Source organism: Armigeres subalbatus, chromosome 1, assembly GCF_024139115.2.
Source record: "Armigeres subalbatus isolate Guangzhou_Male chromosome 1, GZ_Asu_2, whole genome shotgun sequence".
Taxonomy (NCBI): Eukaryota; Metazoa; Arthropoda; class Insecta; order Diptera; family Culicidae; genus Armigeres; species Armigeres subalbatus.
Window position 1 is genome coordinate 166,973,579 of NC_085139.1, and position 17,838 is coordinate 166,991,416.

The 17,838-nt window shown below is 43.8% G+C and overlaps 2 protein-coding genes across 2 annotated transcripts in view; one reads left to right on the forward strand and one right to left on the reverse strand.

Annotated features, from left to right (window-relative positions):
- On the forward strand, positions 1-10,983 carry LOC134205504 (ragulator complex protein LAMTOR3 homolog). Its single transcript, XM_062680787.1, has 2 exons — positions 1-171; positions 10,557-10,983. The coding sequence occupies exons 1-2, from the start codon at positions 128-130 to the stop codon at positions 10,885-10,887; spliced, it is 375 nt and encodes a 124-aa protein (XP_062536771.1). The 5' UTR covers positions 1-127; the 3' UTR covers positions 10,888-10,983.
- The window catches only part of LOC134205500 (dystrobrevin alpha), a 20,675-nt gene continuing 13,764 nt past the window's right edge, over positions 10,928-17,838 (reverse strand). The window contains exons 2-4 of the mRNA XM_062680783.1: positions 12,403-13,157; positions 11,638-12,235; positions 10,928-11,425 (exon numbers count right to left, since the gene is read on the reverse strand). Of these exons, the coding sequence (XP_062536767.1) occupies positions 11,046-11,425; positions 11,638-12,235; positions 12,403-13,157 (1,733 nt within the window). The 3' untranslated portion in view covers positions 10,928-11,045. The remainder of the gene's footprint in view (positions 11,426-11,637; positions 12,236-12,402; positions 13,158-17,838) is intronic.

Consider the following 17,838-nt stretch of genomic DNA (forward strand, 5'->3'; position numbering starts at 1 on the left):
TACGTTATCTTGCTTTGTTTGTTAATTGTTATCATATCAGTGCGATTCATGGTGTAAACGAATTGAAAACTATATTGTAATATTTTGTCGGTTTTGTTGAATATTTTGTAAGTTTTCAGCCGAAACTATGACGGACGATGTAAAACGATTCTTCCACAATATGATACAACGGTGAGTTTTGTTTAATTTTATGATAAACAAACATGAATATTGAATACTGTTCCGCATGTATAGATATTAGGACAGGACGGTAGGTTTTTGTACGAACTATGAGTCCGATCTGGCTAATTTTTAATAGGAAACAATGGGATAGAATTCCCCGTCGAATGCAACTTGTTGCGAGCAAATCGGTTAAAGATAGGAGCCTTAAAAAGGAGAGATTTTCTATGCACATATAATATACACTAGGATGGTTTTGCTACACATCTATATCATGTTGTGAGTGTCCTCTGTATATTTGAGATAGATTGGATTAAAGATCATTTAGCACAAGCTGTTTCAAAATTGCATGGGAATTAGTATGGAGAAATAAAATTTTTATTCAATAGTACTTCCTCATTAAGTGACAAGAAAACCTGAAATTAATTAATACTCAAGAGCTTATTGATGAAGTAGCAACGGAAGTAGCATGCCATGATATTAATTAGTAGTTATTAATGGAGTATAATAAAATCATTCTTTGTCTAACGTTCAATCGAAGCAGACGTCTTTTACTGACTCTCATCAGGTTATGGGCCTGGAAGCATCAAGTCTGCATTGAAAGAAATTGACAGGCAAAAAGAATATGGAGAAAATTGGAGTACGAAAATTGAATGACACCAATTATTCTGACTGGAAGTTTGAAGTAGAACTTCTACTTGTCCGCGAGAAGCTATGGAAGTTTGTTGAACCTGGTATGCGACCTGTTGAGCGACCTACGACAGCGATGGCTCAAGGCAATGAAGCGGATATCGCCGAATGGGATGACGGAGACAAACGAGCAAGAGCCACGATCGGTTTACTAGTTGAGTCTACACAGTACATCCTCATTAAGAAGACGAAGACCGCAAAGGAAGCTTGGGAATCAATCCGTGGCGCTCATGAGAAGCAGGGACGTACAAGCAAAACTACGATACTCAGAAAAATAATGCGAATGCAGTACGTCGAAGGTGAAGATATTGGGACCTATGTTAGTCAGATGGAAGATCATTTCGAGAAACTCGCGATCGCTGGTCAAGAGCTTGGTAAGGATCTGAAGGTGAACATTGTGCTCAGTAGTCTACCGGATTCGTTCGCTACTCTGATCACTGCTTTGGAGGGTCGTCCAGATGCTGATTTAACGATGGAATTCGTGCGTGGTAAGCTAGTAGATGAAGCTACTCGACGAAGAAGCTCAAGTGGAGCAGAATCAGCATTGAAAACGGAGTTTAAGAGAAAACCAATATTATGCCATTTCTGTCAGAAACCTGGACACAAGCGCACAAGATTGTCGTCAGTGGATGGAACAGCAAAAAGCGGTGGAAGTAAATGAAAAATTTGTCCAGAAATCGAGAAATCTGCAAAAAGCAAAAGTAGCGGAGAAAGGTAGCAAAGAGTTTGCATTTTTATCTAGACCTGGAGATAGCAAATACAGAAAGCCACAATGGATAATTGATTCTGGTGCATCCTGCCACATGTGTAACGAAGAATCCAAGTTTCTAGATATTGATTCAAGTGTTGTCGTAGAAGTGACTTTAGCTGATGGAAAGCAAATCAAATCGAAAGGTATTGGGACATGCTTGATGGAATCGATGGATGAAAAAGGAAACACAAACTCACTCAAGTTAAGCGAAACTTTGTTTATGCCGGACCTAGAAGTCAACTTGATGTCAGTTCTGAAGCTCACAAGCAAAGGGGGCAAGGTTATCTTTGAAACCGAGAAGGGGGGTTTGATTGCGGCAACAGCTACCACGAGAGGCGGTTTATATTACGTGAATAACATTCACACTGCGGCGAAGGCCATGAAGGTTTGTCATCAGTCTGACTGCCTGCATAGTTGGCATAGGAAGTTAGGACATCGAGACAACAAGGCCATACTGAAACTGGAAAAGTACGAACTTGCATCTGGTATCAGAATCCGTGATTGTAATTCAAGCAGAACTACGTGCGAATGTTGTATTGAAGGAAAGATGACGAGATTGCCGTTTCCAGTGAAAGCAAAGCGTAAATCGAAGGCTATTTTGGACTTAATACACAGCGATGTATGTGGCCCAATGAATACTCAAACTCCTGGAGGATGCCGGTATTTCTTAACGCTGATAGATGATTTCAGTAGATACACGACGGTATATTTTTTGAAGCAGAAATCAGAGGTTATTGATTATTTCAAGCAATTCGTCCGCGCTGTGGAGAATCGTTTAGGAAGGAAACCGAAAATTCTGCGATCCGATCAAGGGGGAGAATTCAAGAGCTTTGAAATGGAATCGTTTTGCAAATCTGAAGGCATACAACAACAGTTTACGACTGCATACACTCCTCAACAGAACGGAGTTGCGGAACGGAAAAATCGATCGTTGGTTGAAATGGCAAGATGTATGATCCTGGATGCTAAGCTATCATATACGTTCTGGGCGGAAGCAGTGAATACGGCCAACTATTTGCAAAATCTGCTTCCTACAGCTGTTATAAGTCAAACACCATATGAACTCTGGAACAACAGGAAACCCGATTTGGCGCATTTGGAAATATTCGGAACTCCAGCTTTTGTTCTTGTTCACAAAGAAAAAAGGACGAAGTTGCAGCCCAAAGCAGTAAAGATGATTTTTGTTGGATACTCGGACTGTCACAAGGGATACCGTTTAATTGATGCAAAGTCTCATAAATTGGTAGTAAGTCGTGATGTAAGATTTGTTCCGGATGAAACGATATGTATAGATGAAGATGAGGTCATTGTCGAATACCAGTTTCAAGAATCACCAAATCCTGAGCAAAATGATTATAATTATGTGGATAATACTGAAGAAGAATCTCAGAGCGTTATATCAGATCTAGAAGAAGAGTATTTCGATCTTTCCAGTGGGAAGAATACAATAACAATGGAGGATACAACAGATGAAGAAGATACTGCTGTCCAGAGAGATATTCAGGAGGAGCAGGAGGATGTAATAGAAAATCCGGAAAGCAGTTTGAGGCGTTCGTTGAGAAGCAACAAAGGTATTCTGCCATCTCGATACCGTGACGCGGCATTAGCAGCACATTTAAAAGATCCACGTACCATCACGGAAGCTAAGAACAGTCCACATTGGAGGGAGTGGAGAGCTGCAATGGAGGATGAAATGAATTCTCTAAGAAGTAACAAGACTTGGAGTATGATGAACTTGCCAGCTGGAAAACGAGTCGTAGGGTGCAAATGGATTTTCAAAACAAAGGAAAATGATCTAGGTGAAGTTGTACGTTATAAGGCGCGCTTAGTGGCACAAGGATATACTCAGAAATACGGCTGTGATTATGATGAAGTGTTTGCACCTGTTGCAAAGCAAGTTACTCTCAGGCTACTATTAACAGTTGCTGGAAGACAGAACTTATTGGTGAAGCACGTAGATGTCAAGACAGCGTATCTCTATGGTGAATTAGATAAGACGATTTTCATGCAGGAGCCTCCAGGTTTTGAAACTAACACTGGACAAGTTTGCTGCCTCAAGAAAAGCATATACGGTCTCAAGCAATCTGCGAGAATGTGGAATAGGAAGATTGATTCTATTTTTCGTCGAATAGGATTCAAACCATCAATTGCTGACCCATGTTTGTATGTGCGCCAGGAGGGTGGAAAAACCAGTTACATTCTATTGTATGTGGACGATATGCTGTTAATTACCCCTAGTCAAGAAGAATACGACGAGCTACTATCATACCTTGAACAACAATTCGCTCTGACGGTGCTTGGAGATGTGAAACTTTTTCTTGGGATACAAATCGAGCGCACTGCAAGAGGTTTTTCGTTGAGCCAGGAGAACTATATAAAGAAAATAGCGAATCGTGCCGATGGAACCTGGCTTTATTCAGCAGAAGGAGGAGAGCGAACAATTACCATCCAAAGACAAATACCAAAGTTTGATTGGTGGTCTGCTGTACATCGCAGTCAATACTCGACCAGATATAGCTATTTCTGCATCGATTCTTGGAAGAAAAGTAAGTAGTCCAACTATTGCGGATTGGAATGAAGCTAAGCGTACGTTGCGCTATTTAAATACGACATGCAAGCTGAAGCTACGACTTGAAAGTACCAATGACAAACTGACTGGTTTCGCCGATGCAGATTGGGCAGGCAATGCGAACGACAAAAAGTCTAATACCGGCTTTATTTTCCTGTTTGGTGGAGCACCAATTACTTGGGCAGCGAGAAAACAGTCATGTGTAGCACTTTCAAGTACAGAAGCGGAATACATTTCTCTTGCGGAAAGTGGACAGGAGCTACTCTGGATTTTGAAACTTTTTAAATCAATTTATCAAGAAGTGAAATATCCGGTGGTAATAGGAGAAGACAATCAAAGTTGCATCAAACAGTTCACACAAGATTCTATTAGGCAACGGTCTAAACATGTGGATACTAAATATCACTTCATCAAGGATCTATACCAAAATGGAACTATCGATGTTGTATATATTCCAACGAACAAAATGGTTGCTGACATCCTTACCAAACCACTTGGTCGTGTAAAATTTGAGTATTTTCGGAGTAAGCTCGGACTTCACGTTGAGGAGGAGTGATGAAGTAGCAACGGAAGTAGCATGCCATGATATTAATTAGTAGTTATTAATGGAGTATAATAAAATCATTCTTTGTCTAACGTTCAATCGAAACAGACGTCTTTTACTGACTCTCATCACTTATACACTCAACAAAAAACATCGTCTTGATTTTTGCCTCAATAATTAGCGATCGATTTTAATACAGGTTGCGAATCTGTAATCATGATCATTTAATTTCTCTAAGGTAAGGTCTCACTGAAACGTGGGGGCAGCAGGAGCTATGTCCAAGGGCTTGACGATTCCTCCCCATAGGCCATCTGCGAGTTGTGAGACTTGCCTAGGATGTGGTAAGGTTTGACAGTGGGCTCTGTTAAACTTCTATAAGAAGCTGCATGTATCCGCAAGTAGGCCCCACCAAAGCGACCGTGTGCTGCTCAAGCCCTCCTGGTGTAAAGTGGGATACTAAACAGACGCGACACGACGGCCCTCCGACGAGACAGGAGGTTTGCGCAGGCCCAATAAGCCGCCTGTAAAACCAATCATTACGAGCAATATAAGAGATAATACGATTCGAATGGTCCTCCGGAATTATGGGGGTTTGGTGTCAGGCCCTGCAAGCCAGCCTTTAAAAAAAACATAAGCAACGAACAATCAACAAGAGAGTACTGACCGGAACCATCGGCGAAGACCACCACGATGAAAAGGGACTAACAATTGGAAACTCGGTTCGTGGAACTGCAAATCTCTCAACTTCATCGGGAGCACACGCATACTCGCCGATGTGCTCAAGGACCGTGGATTCGGCATCGTAGCGCTGCAGGAGGTTTTTTGGAAGGGATCAATGGTGCGAACGTTTAGAGATAATCATACCATTTACCAGAGCTGCGGCAACACACACGAGCTGGGAACAGCTTTCATAGTGATGGACGATATGCAAAGGCGCGTGATCGGGTGGTGGCCGATAAATGAAAGAATGTGCAGGTTGAGGATCAAAGGCCGGTTCTTCAACTTCAGCATAATCAACGTCCATAGCCCACACTCCGGAAGCACTGATGATGATAAGGACGCATTCTACGCGCAGCTGGAACGTGAGTACGACAGCTGCCCAAGCCACGACGTCAAAATCATCATAGGAGATTTGAACGCTTAGGTTGGCCAAGAGGAGGAGTTTAGACCGACTATTTAGCGTTCACTGGCTGACGAACGAAAACGGCCTACGACTAATTGATTTCGCCGCCTCCAAGAATATTGCCATTCGCAGCACCTACTTCCAACACAGCCTCCCGTATCGGTACACCTGGAGATCACCACTGCAGACAGAATCACAAATCGACCACGTTTTGATTGAAGGATCCACTTCTCCGACATTATCGACGTCAGGACATATCGTGGCGCTAACATCGACTCTGACCACTATCTGGTGATGGTGAAACTGCGCCAAAAACTATCCGTCATCAACAATGTTCGGTACCGACGACCGCCGCGGTACGACCTAGACCGACTTCGAGGCAGCGTTGTCGGAAGAGGGTGAGTTCAATGGAGCCCCTCTTGAGGACTGCTGGAATACAGTCAAAGCAGCCATTACCGACGCAGCGGAGAACAACGTCGGGTATGTGGGACGAAGTCGACGGAACGATTGGTTCGACGAAGAGTGCAGACAGATTCTGGAGGAGAAGGACGCAGCGCGGGCGGTCGCGCTGCAGCAAGGTACCCGGCAGAATGGCATCCCGCAAAGGCTTCGTGCCGCGAGTCGAAATGTGCCGGAATAAGGATGGGAGCATCTTGACGGACGAACGTTTGGTGATCGAAAGGTGGAAGCAGCACTACGAGGAACATTTGAATGGCGCTGAGAGTACAGGCAGTGAAAGTCAAGGCAACGAAGGAGATGACTACGTCAGTTCAGCGGACGATGGAAGCCAACCAGCCCCCACTTTGAGGGAAGCTAAGGATGCCATCCAACAGCTAAAGACAAATAAAGCAGCTGGTAAGGATGGTATCGGAGCTGAGCTCATCAAGATGGGCCCGGAAAAGCTAGCCACTTGCCTACACCAACTGATAGTCAGAAGCTGGGAAACTGAACAGCTACCGAAGGAGTGGAAGGAAGGGGTTATATGCCCCATCTACAAGAAAGGCGACAAGCTGGAGTGTGAGAACTTTCGAACAATCACCATCCTTAATGCCGCCTACAAAGTGATATCCCAGATCATCTTCCGTCGTTTGTCACCATTAGTGAATGAGTTTGTGGGAAGTTATCAAGCCGGCTTCGTTGACGGCCGCTCGACAACGGACCAGATCTTTACTGTACGGCAAATCCTTCAAAAATGCCGTGAATACCAGGTCCCAACGCACCATCTGTTCGTTGATTTCAATGCGGCATACGACAGTATAGACCGCGTAGAGCTATGGAAAATTATGGACGAGAACAGTTTCCCTGGGAAGCTTACCAGACTGATCAAAGCAACGATGGATGGTGTGCAAAACTGTGTTAAGATTTCGGTCGAACACTCCAGTTCGTTCGAATCGCGCCGTGGACTAAGACAAGGTGATGGACTTTCATGCCTGTTGTTCAACATTGCAACAAAAGTTGGACTGGTGGTGAATGCCTCAAAGACAAAGTACATGCTTGTGGGCGGAACCGAGCGCGACAGGGCCCGCCTGGGAAGCAGTGTTACGATAGACGGGGATACCTTCGAGGTGGTCGAGAAATTCGTCTACCTCGGATCTTTGCTAACGGCTGATAACAATGTTTGTCGTAAAATACGAAGGCGCATCATCTCTGGATATCGGGCCTACTACGGGCTCCAGAAGAAACTGCGGTCAAAAAAGATTCGCCACCGCACCAAATGTGTCATGTACAAGACGTTAATAAGACCGGTTGTCCTCTACGGACATGAAACATGGACAATGCTCGAGAAGGACTTGTAAGCACTCGGAGTATTCGAGAGACGGGTGCTTAGGACCATCTTTGGCGGTGTGCAAGAAGACGGTGTGTGGCAGCGAAGAAAGAACCACGAGCTCGCCTAGTTCTACGGCGAACCCAGTATCCAGAAGGTAGCTATAGCCGGAAGGGTACGATGGGCAGGACATGTTGCAAGAATGCCGGACAGCAACCCGGCAAAGATGGTGTTTGCTTCCGATCTGGCAGGTACGAGACGGCGTGGAGCGCAGCGAGCGAGATGGGCAGACCAGGTGCAAAATGACTTGGCGAGCGTGGGGCGTATTCGAGGATGGAGAGATGCGGCCTCGAACCGTGTATTGTGGCGTCAAATTGTTGATTCAGTGTTATCTGTTTAAATGTAGACTAAATAAATGAATGAACTATTCGAAATCGATATAATCTGCAAAGACCTAAGCGACGAATAAAGGATCACGATTGGAAACTTGGAACATGGAATTGCAAGTCGTTAGGTATTACAGGTTGCGACAGGATGATCCTGATTCACGATGAATTACATGAATTACAAAAAAGATTTGCTGGACAAGACAGAAAGTGTGGAAAAGCGAGCATCGAGCGGCTACCTTTTACCTAAGCTGTGGCACCACCAACGAGCTGCGTACCTGCTTCATAGATTTGGGCAGGATACGCCAACTCAAGGATGTGCAAGGCCGTTTCGTCAACTATAGCATCATCAATATGCATAACGTATCAAATGACAACGGCCAACGATGCATAAACTTTGCAGCCTCCCGTGGAATGGTAACGGAAAACCAAATCGACCACGTTCTAATCGACGGTAAATTCTTCTCCGAAATCACGAACGTACGCACTTATCGCAGTGCGAATATTGAATCCGACCATAACCTCGTTGCAGTATGTCTGCGCTTAAAACTCTCGACGGTGTGCAACACGCGTCGGAGTCGTCCGCCGCGGCTAAATATTGGGCGGATACAAGACGGTAGACTAGTCCAAGACTACGCGCAGCAGCTGTAATGAACATGGGAGCACGCGCGCAGGACATACGACTTCCGGCTCCGAATCTCCGGGAAATCCAGGAGGAGATCAACGGGCTGAAAAACAACAAAGCCCCTGAAGTTGACCAAATACCAGGAGAGCTGTTTGACAATGGTGAGGCAATGGCTAAAGCGCTGCACTGGGTAACTACCAAGGTTTGGGAGGATGATATTCTGCCGCAGGAGTGGATGGAAGGTGTCTTGTGTCCCATCTACAAAATGGGCGACAAGCTGGATTGTAGCAACTACCGCGCAATCACATTGCTGAACGCCGCCTAGAAGGTACTCTCCCAAATTTTATGCCGCCGACTAACATCAATTGCAAGAGAGTTCGTGGAACAGTACCAGGCGGGATCTATGAGTGAACGCTCTACCACATATCAGGTGTTCGTTGCAGAAATGCCGCGAATACAACGGAGCTTAAACCAAACTGATAAGCGAAGCTAAACGGATTGGACTAGTCATCTACACGATAGGAAGAGGTTCAAGAGAGGACAACATAAGCCATCCACCACGAGTTTGTCCACCAATACAAACGAAATCGAGGTGGTTGAAAAATTCGTCTACTTGGGCTCACTGGTGACCTCCGAAAACGATACCAGCAGAGAAATTCGGAGACGCATCATGGCAGGAAAGCGTACGTACTTTGGACCAGTAGTGCTCTACGGACACGGGACCTGGAACACTGAGTTTTCGAAAGGAAAGTGCTGCGTACAATCTATGGTGGGGTGCAGACGGCAGACGATACGTGAAGGGGCGAATGAACCACGAGTTGCATCAGCTGTTGGGAGAATCATCCATCGTCTAATAATTCTTAATCTTTATCTGCGACTTCTTACCGTTAAAAAAAAGCAAGACGAAGAAACGAAGGACCAGTTGTTGCGAAAACTAGTTTGGGATCGTGCGCCTTCGGCAAAGATTCTGGCAAATTGAAATCAGCATCGGTGCATCTGAATCATCATGCTTATGAAGCCATTTCCGATCAATCACTACATGAAGCAATGAACTACTTTGCAGTTGATGAAAGTGCGATCGCGGTCAGACCTGAGGGAGAAGATGACAAACGTGCAGCTCAGATTCTCGAAGGAACCACGAGTAAGAAAGGGAACCAATAAAAAACTGGGCTATTTTGGGAATTGATGATCCGACGTTTCCTAATAGCTTGTCCATGGCGAAAGGTCGCCTGAAGAGCTTAAAAAGACGTTTAGCAAAAAAACCAGAACTAGCGGCGAATGTTCAACATTAGATCGTAGATTACATTGAAAAGGGTTATGAACTCAAAGCTTATGGTTCAAAAGATCAGCTTCAACGATCTGTTGCTCAGCGAACCCGATTTGCTCGTTCCTTTGATAGAAGTTATCCTTTAAGTTCGGGAAGGAAACATAGCAGTTTGTGGTGATATCTGCGAAATGTTTCACCAGATCAGGATTCGGTCACCAGACAAGCAATACCAAAATTTCCTCTAGCGAAACCAGTGGTTAACAAATCTATATGGAATACAATATTTTCAATTTTCAATTGCATAATTTGAAAATTATCCCTAGAACTGCAAGAAATGTGTCATCCGTTCTAAATAAATTCAGCACACTTTTGATATAACTTTTGGTCCTTGCTCGTCTTGCCCCGAGGGGGTGGCCATATCACCCCATATGATAAATATGAGCATCATAAAAACACATTTTTAATATCAGTATATGAAACGTTATTAATCAATGTTTATGGATACTTATGTCAAAGACAGGTCATCATAAAGGTGTTTCATGGACAAATCAGCAGAATTCGGAGGAGTTTCACTATTTTACATTTTTTTTAAATTTGTATTGAAGTTTTAGATTTAGAATAATCATGTAAACAAATATGTATACATCCAAATACAACACTTCTATTCTTCCTTACAGCGTGAACGGTTTGCACTGCGTCATGGTGACCGATCGTGACGGAGTGCCTCTCATCAATTTGGAAAATGGAAAGTCGTCTCAAATCGTGATGAAACCAGCTTTTCTGTCCACATTCACTCTTGCGGCGGAACAATCCAACAAACTCGGCCTCGGTAAAAATCGTAACATCATTTCCGTGTACGCCGACTATCAGGTGGTTCAGATGAATAAGCTACCGCTGGTGGTCACCTTTATCGGTGCTCAGAACTGTAACATTGGGCATATATTGGCGATGGATCACCAAATTGACACGGTTCTAGAAGAACTCAAAACAGCTGTTACGGATTCGTGAATATATGAGGAAAATTTCTCACAAATAATACACATGTAAGTAAAAAATATAATCTTTTGTATAATGTATATCTTAAAATTGATATGAAAATTGTCATTCGTACGTACTCTTGCAAAAATGAATTGGAAGAAATCCTTTTCTGTTGTACAGTTTCAAGTTTAAATGCTCAGCAATCGCTTGCGTTCCTCTTCGACAATAATTCGATCCAAAGCCTTCTCCAGCTGCTGTGTTGTTCGCGCCAACTCCGTGTTATCGCTATACGAATCGTCAACTATTTCGCGAACCTTCAGCAAGAGATCCTTGAAGTTTGCCATTTGAGTATCTATTTTAAGATTGTCGATACGGCGGGTCAGCTCATCAATGGCAGCTCCATTGCTGGCGCTGCTGGGATTCGTCTTCGAAGCCGCATCGGCTTCCATCTGCTCCAGTATGGTTTCTGAGGGTTTGTTCAGGTGGAACCACGAGCTAATGTCACGGACGGATAACTCAGATTGCAGATGATCATTAACGTACGATTTGTTGAGCTCTGCACCATGTACTGGAAATACAAAAAAATGTATGCATTTGTATCATATTAAAACACTTCTATTTACGATGTGACATTGACGTTATTACCACCGACCTTACACCGAAACACTGCGGCGATCGGTTCGATCACGTCAGTAATTTTTCGGCATGACACGGTGCACGGTGCTGAATGCACATTGAAAAAATCACCGGGAGAATGTCATCCCTGCCTATAATACTTACTCGTCTTTTCCAAAGCACTATTCGCCATCAACGACACACGTTTTGCACTGCCATTACTTGTCGATCGATAGGGAGTACTGGAACTTTGAGGAAATCCGCGACTCACTTTCGAGCAAACTTCTTTTAACGTTTTCAGCTGTTCGGCTACCAATTTACCGTGTGCCTCGAAATAGTCAATTTGCTCTTTGTCCACTGTGGAGTTGGTTTTCAAATTTGCCAGTTTTAAACGATATTTTTCGCTGTCTTCCTCGAGAATCTCCATAACCGACGAAAGCTTCTCTACCAACGCTTGGCTCTGGGTGCTGGTGAACAGCTGGCAATCGATATTGCTAAAAATACTAATATTTTTGTTCGATGACTTTCGGAGCGATGCACAGCTGTTGGAATTCAGAGAGCGGGAAAGAGTTCCACGGAGAGTACTGCATGCATCTGGTGGTTGTTCCACTTCTTGCAATTCAACTGCGTTGGTGTCAATCAGTTTGGCTTCCATGTTATCGAAAGTTGAAGGCTGTTGGCATTGAGTTTGCGTGCTAGGAGATCTACTGAAGAGATTGCATAGCTTCATCATTATGGTCGATATTCTGCTCGTTGATATTTCCTATGGGAGAATAAAAACATATGTTACTAATTACTAATTATTTACAAATGTCTCAATTGAAATGTCTTACTATAAAACAGTATAAGTAAGAAACAGATCAAGGATATGGAGATAAGAATAACCATAGGATAAATAGTCAGTGAGTTTTTCTCATCCCGTGTACTTACATTAGCACTAATCTCGTACATTTTATGTCCAACGTTGTGATTCTTGCTTGTGTAAGCCTGGCTGAAGCAGTCTATGCACAAAGATAAATTTCTACATTTCTGACATTTGAAACGAAGTCCTTGGATTGCTTCTCGGCAAGCTGCACACTGCACGTTGTGTACCACATACTCAGAATCCTTAAGTCGTTTCGTCAGACACAACACATTCGAATAGTAGGAGAATTTGGACGACAACTTCCACAGGCAGCTGAACTGATACTCGGTCAGACCCACCAAACCTGGATAGTTAACGAAACATTCGTTCACGATCTCCTGCACAAGTTTCGGCTTCAAATGGTCAGGTTCCCCCAAAAACGATAGCAATTTTGCCAGGTTCATCAGCATAGCTTCGAAGCGATGGCGGGATACGCAAAGATTATGGTCGCTTGTCAGTTGAAAATGTTCCCAGACGACTTGTTCGAAGTTCTGTGTTTCGCAAAGTAGCAAGAAGGTTTGCTTGAGCTCGAGGATCGACAGCGGATTGCAACGCTTAGGATCATAGACGGCCCAGAACAAACCTGCCAGCGTGGCGATAGAGGCTTCGCGATCGAGCGGTTGTACGAGATCGACAAAACAGCCAAGCTGCTCTGCAGCAAAGTATACATCATGTAGTACTGCTGTTAGCTGAATGGGTTTGATCGAGGGAGCACTGTCGATCTGACTGAATCGGTGTCGCTCCAGTATGGTACAAACAGTTTGGAATGGGATGTAGCACGCTGTAAAAGGGAGAAAGGATATTTAGAGCATTAATCATTATTATTACATAAAATCGGTTAAGGGCATATGATTAGAGTGATGTAGGTAAATAATTTGTACGGTAAAAAAAAATATTGCAAAAAAAATGATTCAACACTTGAAAATTGAAAACCGTGTCATAACTCCAAAAATAATCGCAGGGTGGCCACCAAACCGGGAAAAAGACGAGAAAATGAAGTCAACGGGGAAAAAGCGCGGGAATTCAGGGCATGTACCGGGAAAAAAAGTATTCGTCAAGTTACATGCAAAATTCTTCAAAGTTTTGATGAAGTTGATATAAGAAAAATATTTACTCTTTAAATTTTATTATTCACTCGCATTCTAACTGAATTATTTGATTTGTATATGGTATGTACTAAGCTGGTAGTGCAGCCTGGGCACTGTTGTTCTTCTGACATCAGCTAGAGTGAGAAGGTACTACTCGAGCGTCTGTTCACCAGGAGGTGCGACTCAAACAGCGTCTGCCTGTTACCCAGCGGATGATCAACGAAATGCTGTATCACGTCAGCTATACCTAAGGTTGCAGCCCCACCAGCGCGATGAAGGTAACGCGACCCCGGTAAGGTAGCTTACTGAAGCCTCTCAAATACCACGAAAAATTGAGATAGAAGAAAAAGAGAACGTTATTTTTGGCAACCGAAATAAGGACTATGATTGGAAACTCGGTACCTGGAATGTCAGGACCCTAAATGAACCTGGACGAGTGAGCCTTCTGGCTCGTGAACTGCAGAAGGTTGGAGTGAACGTGGCCACTATTCAAGAAGTCCGGAGAACGTGAATTCCGAGCCGTGGGCCCCACGACCAACACTACATTCAAGTATAACATCTATCACAGCGGCGGCAGAAAAGCAGAGCATGGAGTTGGTTTCGTAGTGATGGACAAGCAGATGAAGCGAGTGATGCGGTGGAAACCCATTAGCGAACGAATCTGTGTGTTGAGGATACGGGGCAAATTCTTCAATTACAGCCTAATCAACGTTTACGCACCGACAAACGATAAATCCGACGACGTGAAGGACACGTTTTATGAATGTCTTGATAAAGCCTATGGAGAGTGCCCAAAGCATGACGTGAAAATTTTTATCGGAGAAGCTAACGCTCTGGTCGGTAGAGAGGACTTTTTCCGTCCCATAATTGGTAGGGAGAGCCTTCACTCCGCTACCAATGACAACATCAGTAGCACCTACTTTGCACGAAAGAACATCTGAAAGCACACCTGGAGACACCCAAATGGTGAAACTTGCAACGAGATAGATCATATTCTGGTGAATGGGCGCCATTCCTCGGATGTTATCGATGTGCGGGCATTCAGAGGTCCGAACATTGACTTTGATCACTACCTCGTTGTCAGTAAAATTCGATTACGGTTGTCAACTGTATCGAACGAAAGATCACAGCGAAAGATGCGTTACAATATCCAGCGATTGTCGGCGAAAGGAGTATCGGCTGAGTACCGCCAGAAGCTCGACGAACGGATAAGTGCAATCAACGTTAGCGACAACATCAACGATCTATGGGAGTCAGTCCATGGAGCGGTGAGCACAACAGCACGAGAAGTGGTAGGCACTGCACAGAGGCGACCCAGGACGGGTTGGTTCGATGTGGAGTGTCAAAGAGTGCGGACGAGAAGAACGTTGCCAGGAGCCGGTTGTTGGTGTCGGGTACCCGATCGAATAGAGATCGGTACAAGAAAGCAAAAGCAGCCAAAAAACGAACCTACCACAGGAAGAAAAAAAAGAGTACGAAGAACAAGTTATTAGTGAGGCGTAGGAAAAAATGCAGCAGAACGATATGCGGAGGTTTTATGAGTCTGTCAATGGCGTGTGGAGAAAGACAGCGCCATCTCCCGTCATGTGCAACGACCAACAAGGGAATTTGCTGACAGATAAAACCGAAGTGGCTGCCAGGTGGAAGCAACACTTCGAGACTTTGTTGAATGGAGGAAGTGACGGTGCAGTGGTGAACAGAATAAATATTAGCTGTGGAGTCACATACACTAGATGAGGTTAAAAAGAGCTGAAAAATAATAAGGCTGCGGGGAAGGACCAGCTCCCGGCTGAACTTCTCAAACATGGCAGTGAGCAGCTTTATGAAGTTCTGCACCATATTATGTCGAAAATATGGAATACGAGGAAATGCCTGCTAGCTGCTTGGACGGCCTCATTTACCCTTTCTTTAAGAAGGGGCATAGACTGGAGTGCGCCAATTACTGAGGAATAACCCTCCTTAATTCGGCTTACAAAATTATGTCCCGTATTCTGTTCAACAGATTGAGACCGCTTGAAGAGTCCTTCGTCGGCGAATACCAAGCAGGTTTTCGTGAGGGCCGATCAACGACGGATCAAATGTTTACCCTGAGACAAATCCTTGATAAATTCCGGGAGTACAACTTGCAGACACATAATCTGTTTATTGATTTCAAGGCGGCGTACGATTCAGTGAATGAATTATGGTAAATTATGATTGAACATGATTTCCGGCGAAATTGATACGGCTGATTCGGCTGACGTCATTTGTTACCTTAGATGGATTAAAGCAAGGTGATGCACTCTCGAATCTACTGTTCAATATGCCGGTTGCGACAGGATAATCTACGATGAATTACATCCCCGCAACTTCGATGTCGTAGCGTTGCAGGAAATGTGCTGGACAGGACAGAAAGTGTGGACAATCGGGCATCAAGCGGCTACCTTCTACCAAAGCTGTGGCACCACCAACGAGCTGGGAACCGGCTTCATAGTGTTGGGAAAGATGCGCCAACGCGTGATTGGGTGGCAGCCAATCAACGCAAGGATGCGCAAGCTGAGGATAAAAGGCCGTTTCTTCAACTATAGCATCATCAACGTGCACTGCCCACACGAAGGGAGACCCGACGACAAGAAAGAAGCGTTCTATGCACAGCTGGAACAGATATACGATAGATGCCCACTGCGGGACGTCAAAATCGTCATCGGTGACATGAACGCTCAGGTAGGAAGGGAGGAAATGTATAGACCGGTCATCGGACCGGATAGTCTGCATGCCGTATCGAACGACAACGGTGTCAGGCCATTAGGCCGAAGGCCGTTACGCCGAAGGCCATTTGGCCGAAGATCATTAGGCCGAATGGTCATTAGGCCGAACGGTCATTAGGCCGAATGGCCCTTAGGCCGAATTAGCAAAAAGAAGTAAGAAGTGAAAAAAAAAATCTTCCTGCATCTTACCCCTTCTTCCTTTTCCCTTCTTCCTTCTTCTTTCTTCCTTCTTCCTCTTCTTCTTTCTTTTTCCTTCTTTCTTTTTCTTTTTTCCTTCTTCCTTCTTCTTCCTTCTTTCTTCTGTTTTCTTCGTTCTTTCTTACGTCTCACTTCTTCCTTCTTTCTTCCTTCTTCATTCTTCTTTCTTGCTTCTTCCTTCTTTCTTCTTCCTTCCTTCTTCTGTTTTCTTCCTTCTTTCTCCCGTCTCCCTTCCTTCTTTTTTTTCTTTCTGCTGTTTTCTTCCTTCTTTCTCCCGTCTTCCTTCTTTCTTCTTCCTTCCTTCCTCCTTCTTCCTTCTTCTTTCTTCCTTCTTCCTTCTTCTTTCTTCTTTCTTCCTTCTTCCTTCTTCTTTCTTTCTCCTCCCTTCTTCCATCTTCCTTCTTTCTCTTATTTCTTCCTTCTTCCTTCTTTCTTCTTCCTCCTTCTTCCTTCTTTTTTATTTCTTCTTCCTTCTTCCTTCTTCATTCTTCTTTATTCCTTCTTCATTCTTCTTTCTTCTTTTTTCCTTTTTTCTTCTTCCCTTTTCCTTTTCATATTTCCTATTTCCTTCTTCCTTCTTACTTCTTTCTTCTTCCTTCTTTCTTCTTTCTTCCTTCTTCCTTTTTCCTTCTTTCTTCTTCCTTCTTCCTTTTTCTTTCTTTCTTCTTCCTTCTTTCTTCTTCCTTCTTCCTACTTTCTTCTTTCTTCTTTCTTCTTTCTTCTTTCTTCTTCCTTCTTCATTATTCCTTCTTCTTTTTTCTTCCTTCTTTCTTGTTTCTTTTTCCTTCTTCCTTTTACTTTTTTCCTTCTTCCTTCTTCTTCCTTCTTTCTTCTGTTTTCTTTCTTCTTTCTTCTTTCTTACGTCTCACTTCTTTCTTCCTTCTTTTTTCTTCTTTCCTTCTTCTTTTTCTTTCTTGTGTTTTCTTCCTTCTTTCTCCCGTCTCTCTTCCTTCTTCTTTTTCTTTCTGCTGTTTTCTTCCTTCTTTCTCCCGTCTCCCTTCGTTCTTCTTCCTTCCTCCTTCTTCCTTCTTCTTTCTTCTTCCTTTCTTCTCCCTTTTTCCATCTTCCTTCTTCCTTCTTTCTTCTTTCTTCTTCCTTCTTCCTACTTCCTTCTTTCTTCTTCCTCCTTCTTCCTTCTTCTTTCTACCTTCTTTCTTCTTCCTTATTCATTCTTCTTTTTTCCTTCTTCCTTATTCATTCTTCTTTCTCCCTTCTTCCTTCTTCCTTCTTTGTTCATACTTCTTCCTCCTTTTTCCTTCTTCCTTTCTACCTCTTCCTTATTGTGCACTAGTCACTTCTCACTCCCCAGTTCTCATTCGGCCTAATGGCCATTCGGCCTAATGACCGTTCGGCCTAATGACCATTCGGCCTAATGGCCTTCGGCCTAATGACCTTCGGCCTAATGACCCAGCATCAACGACAACGGACA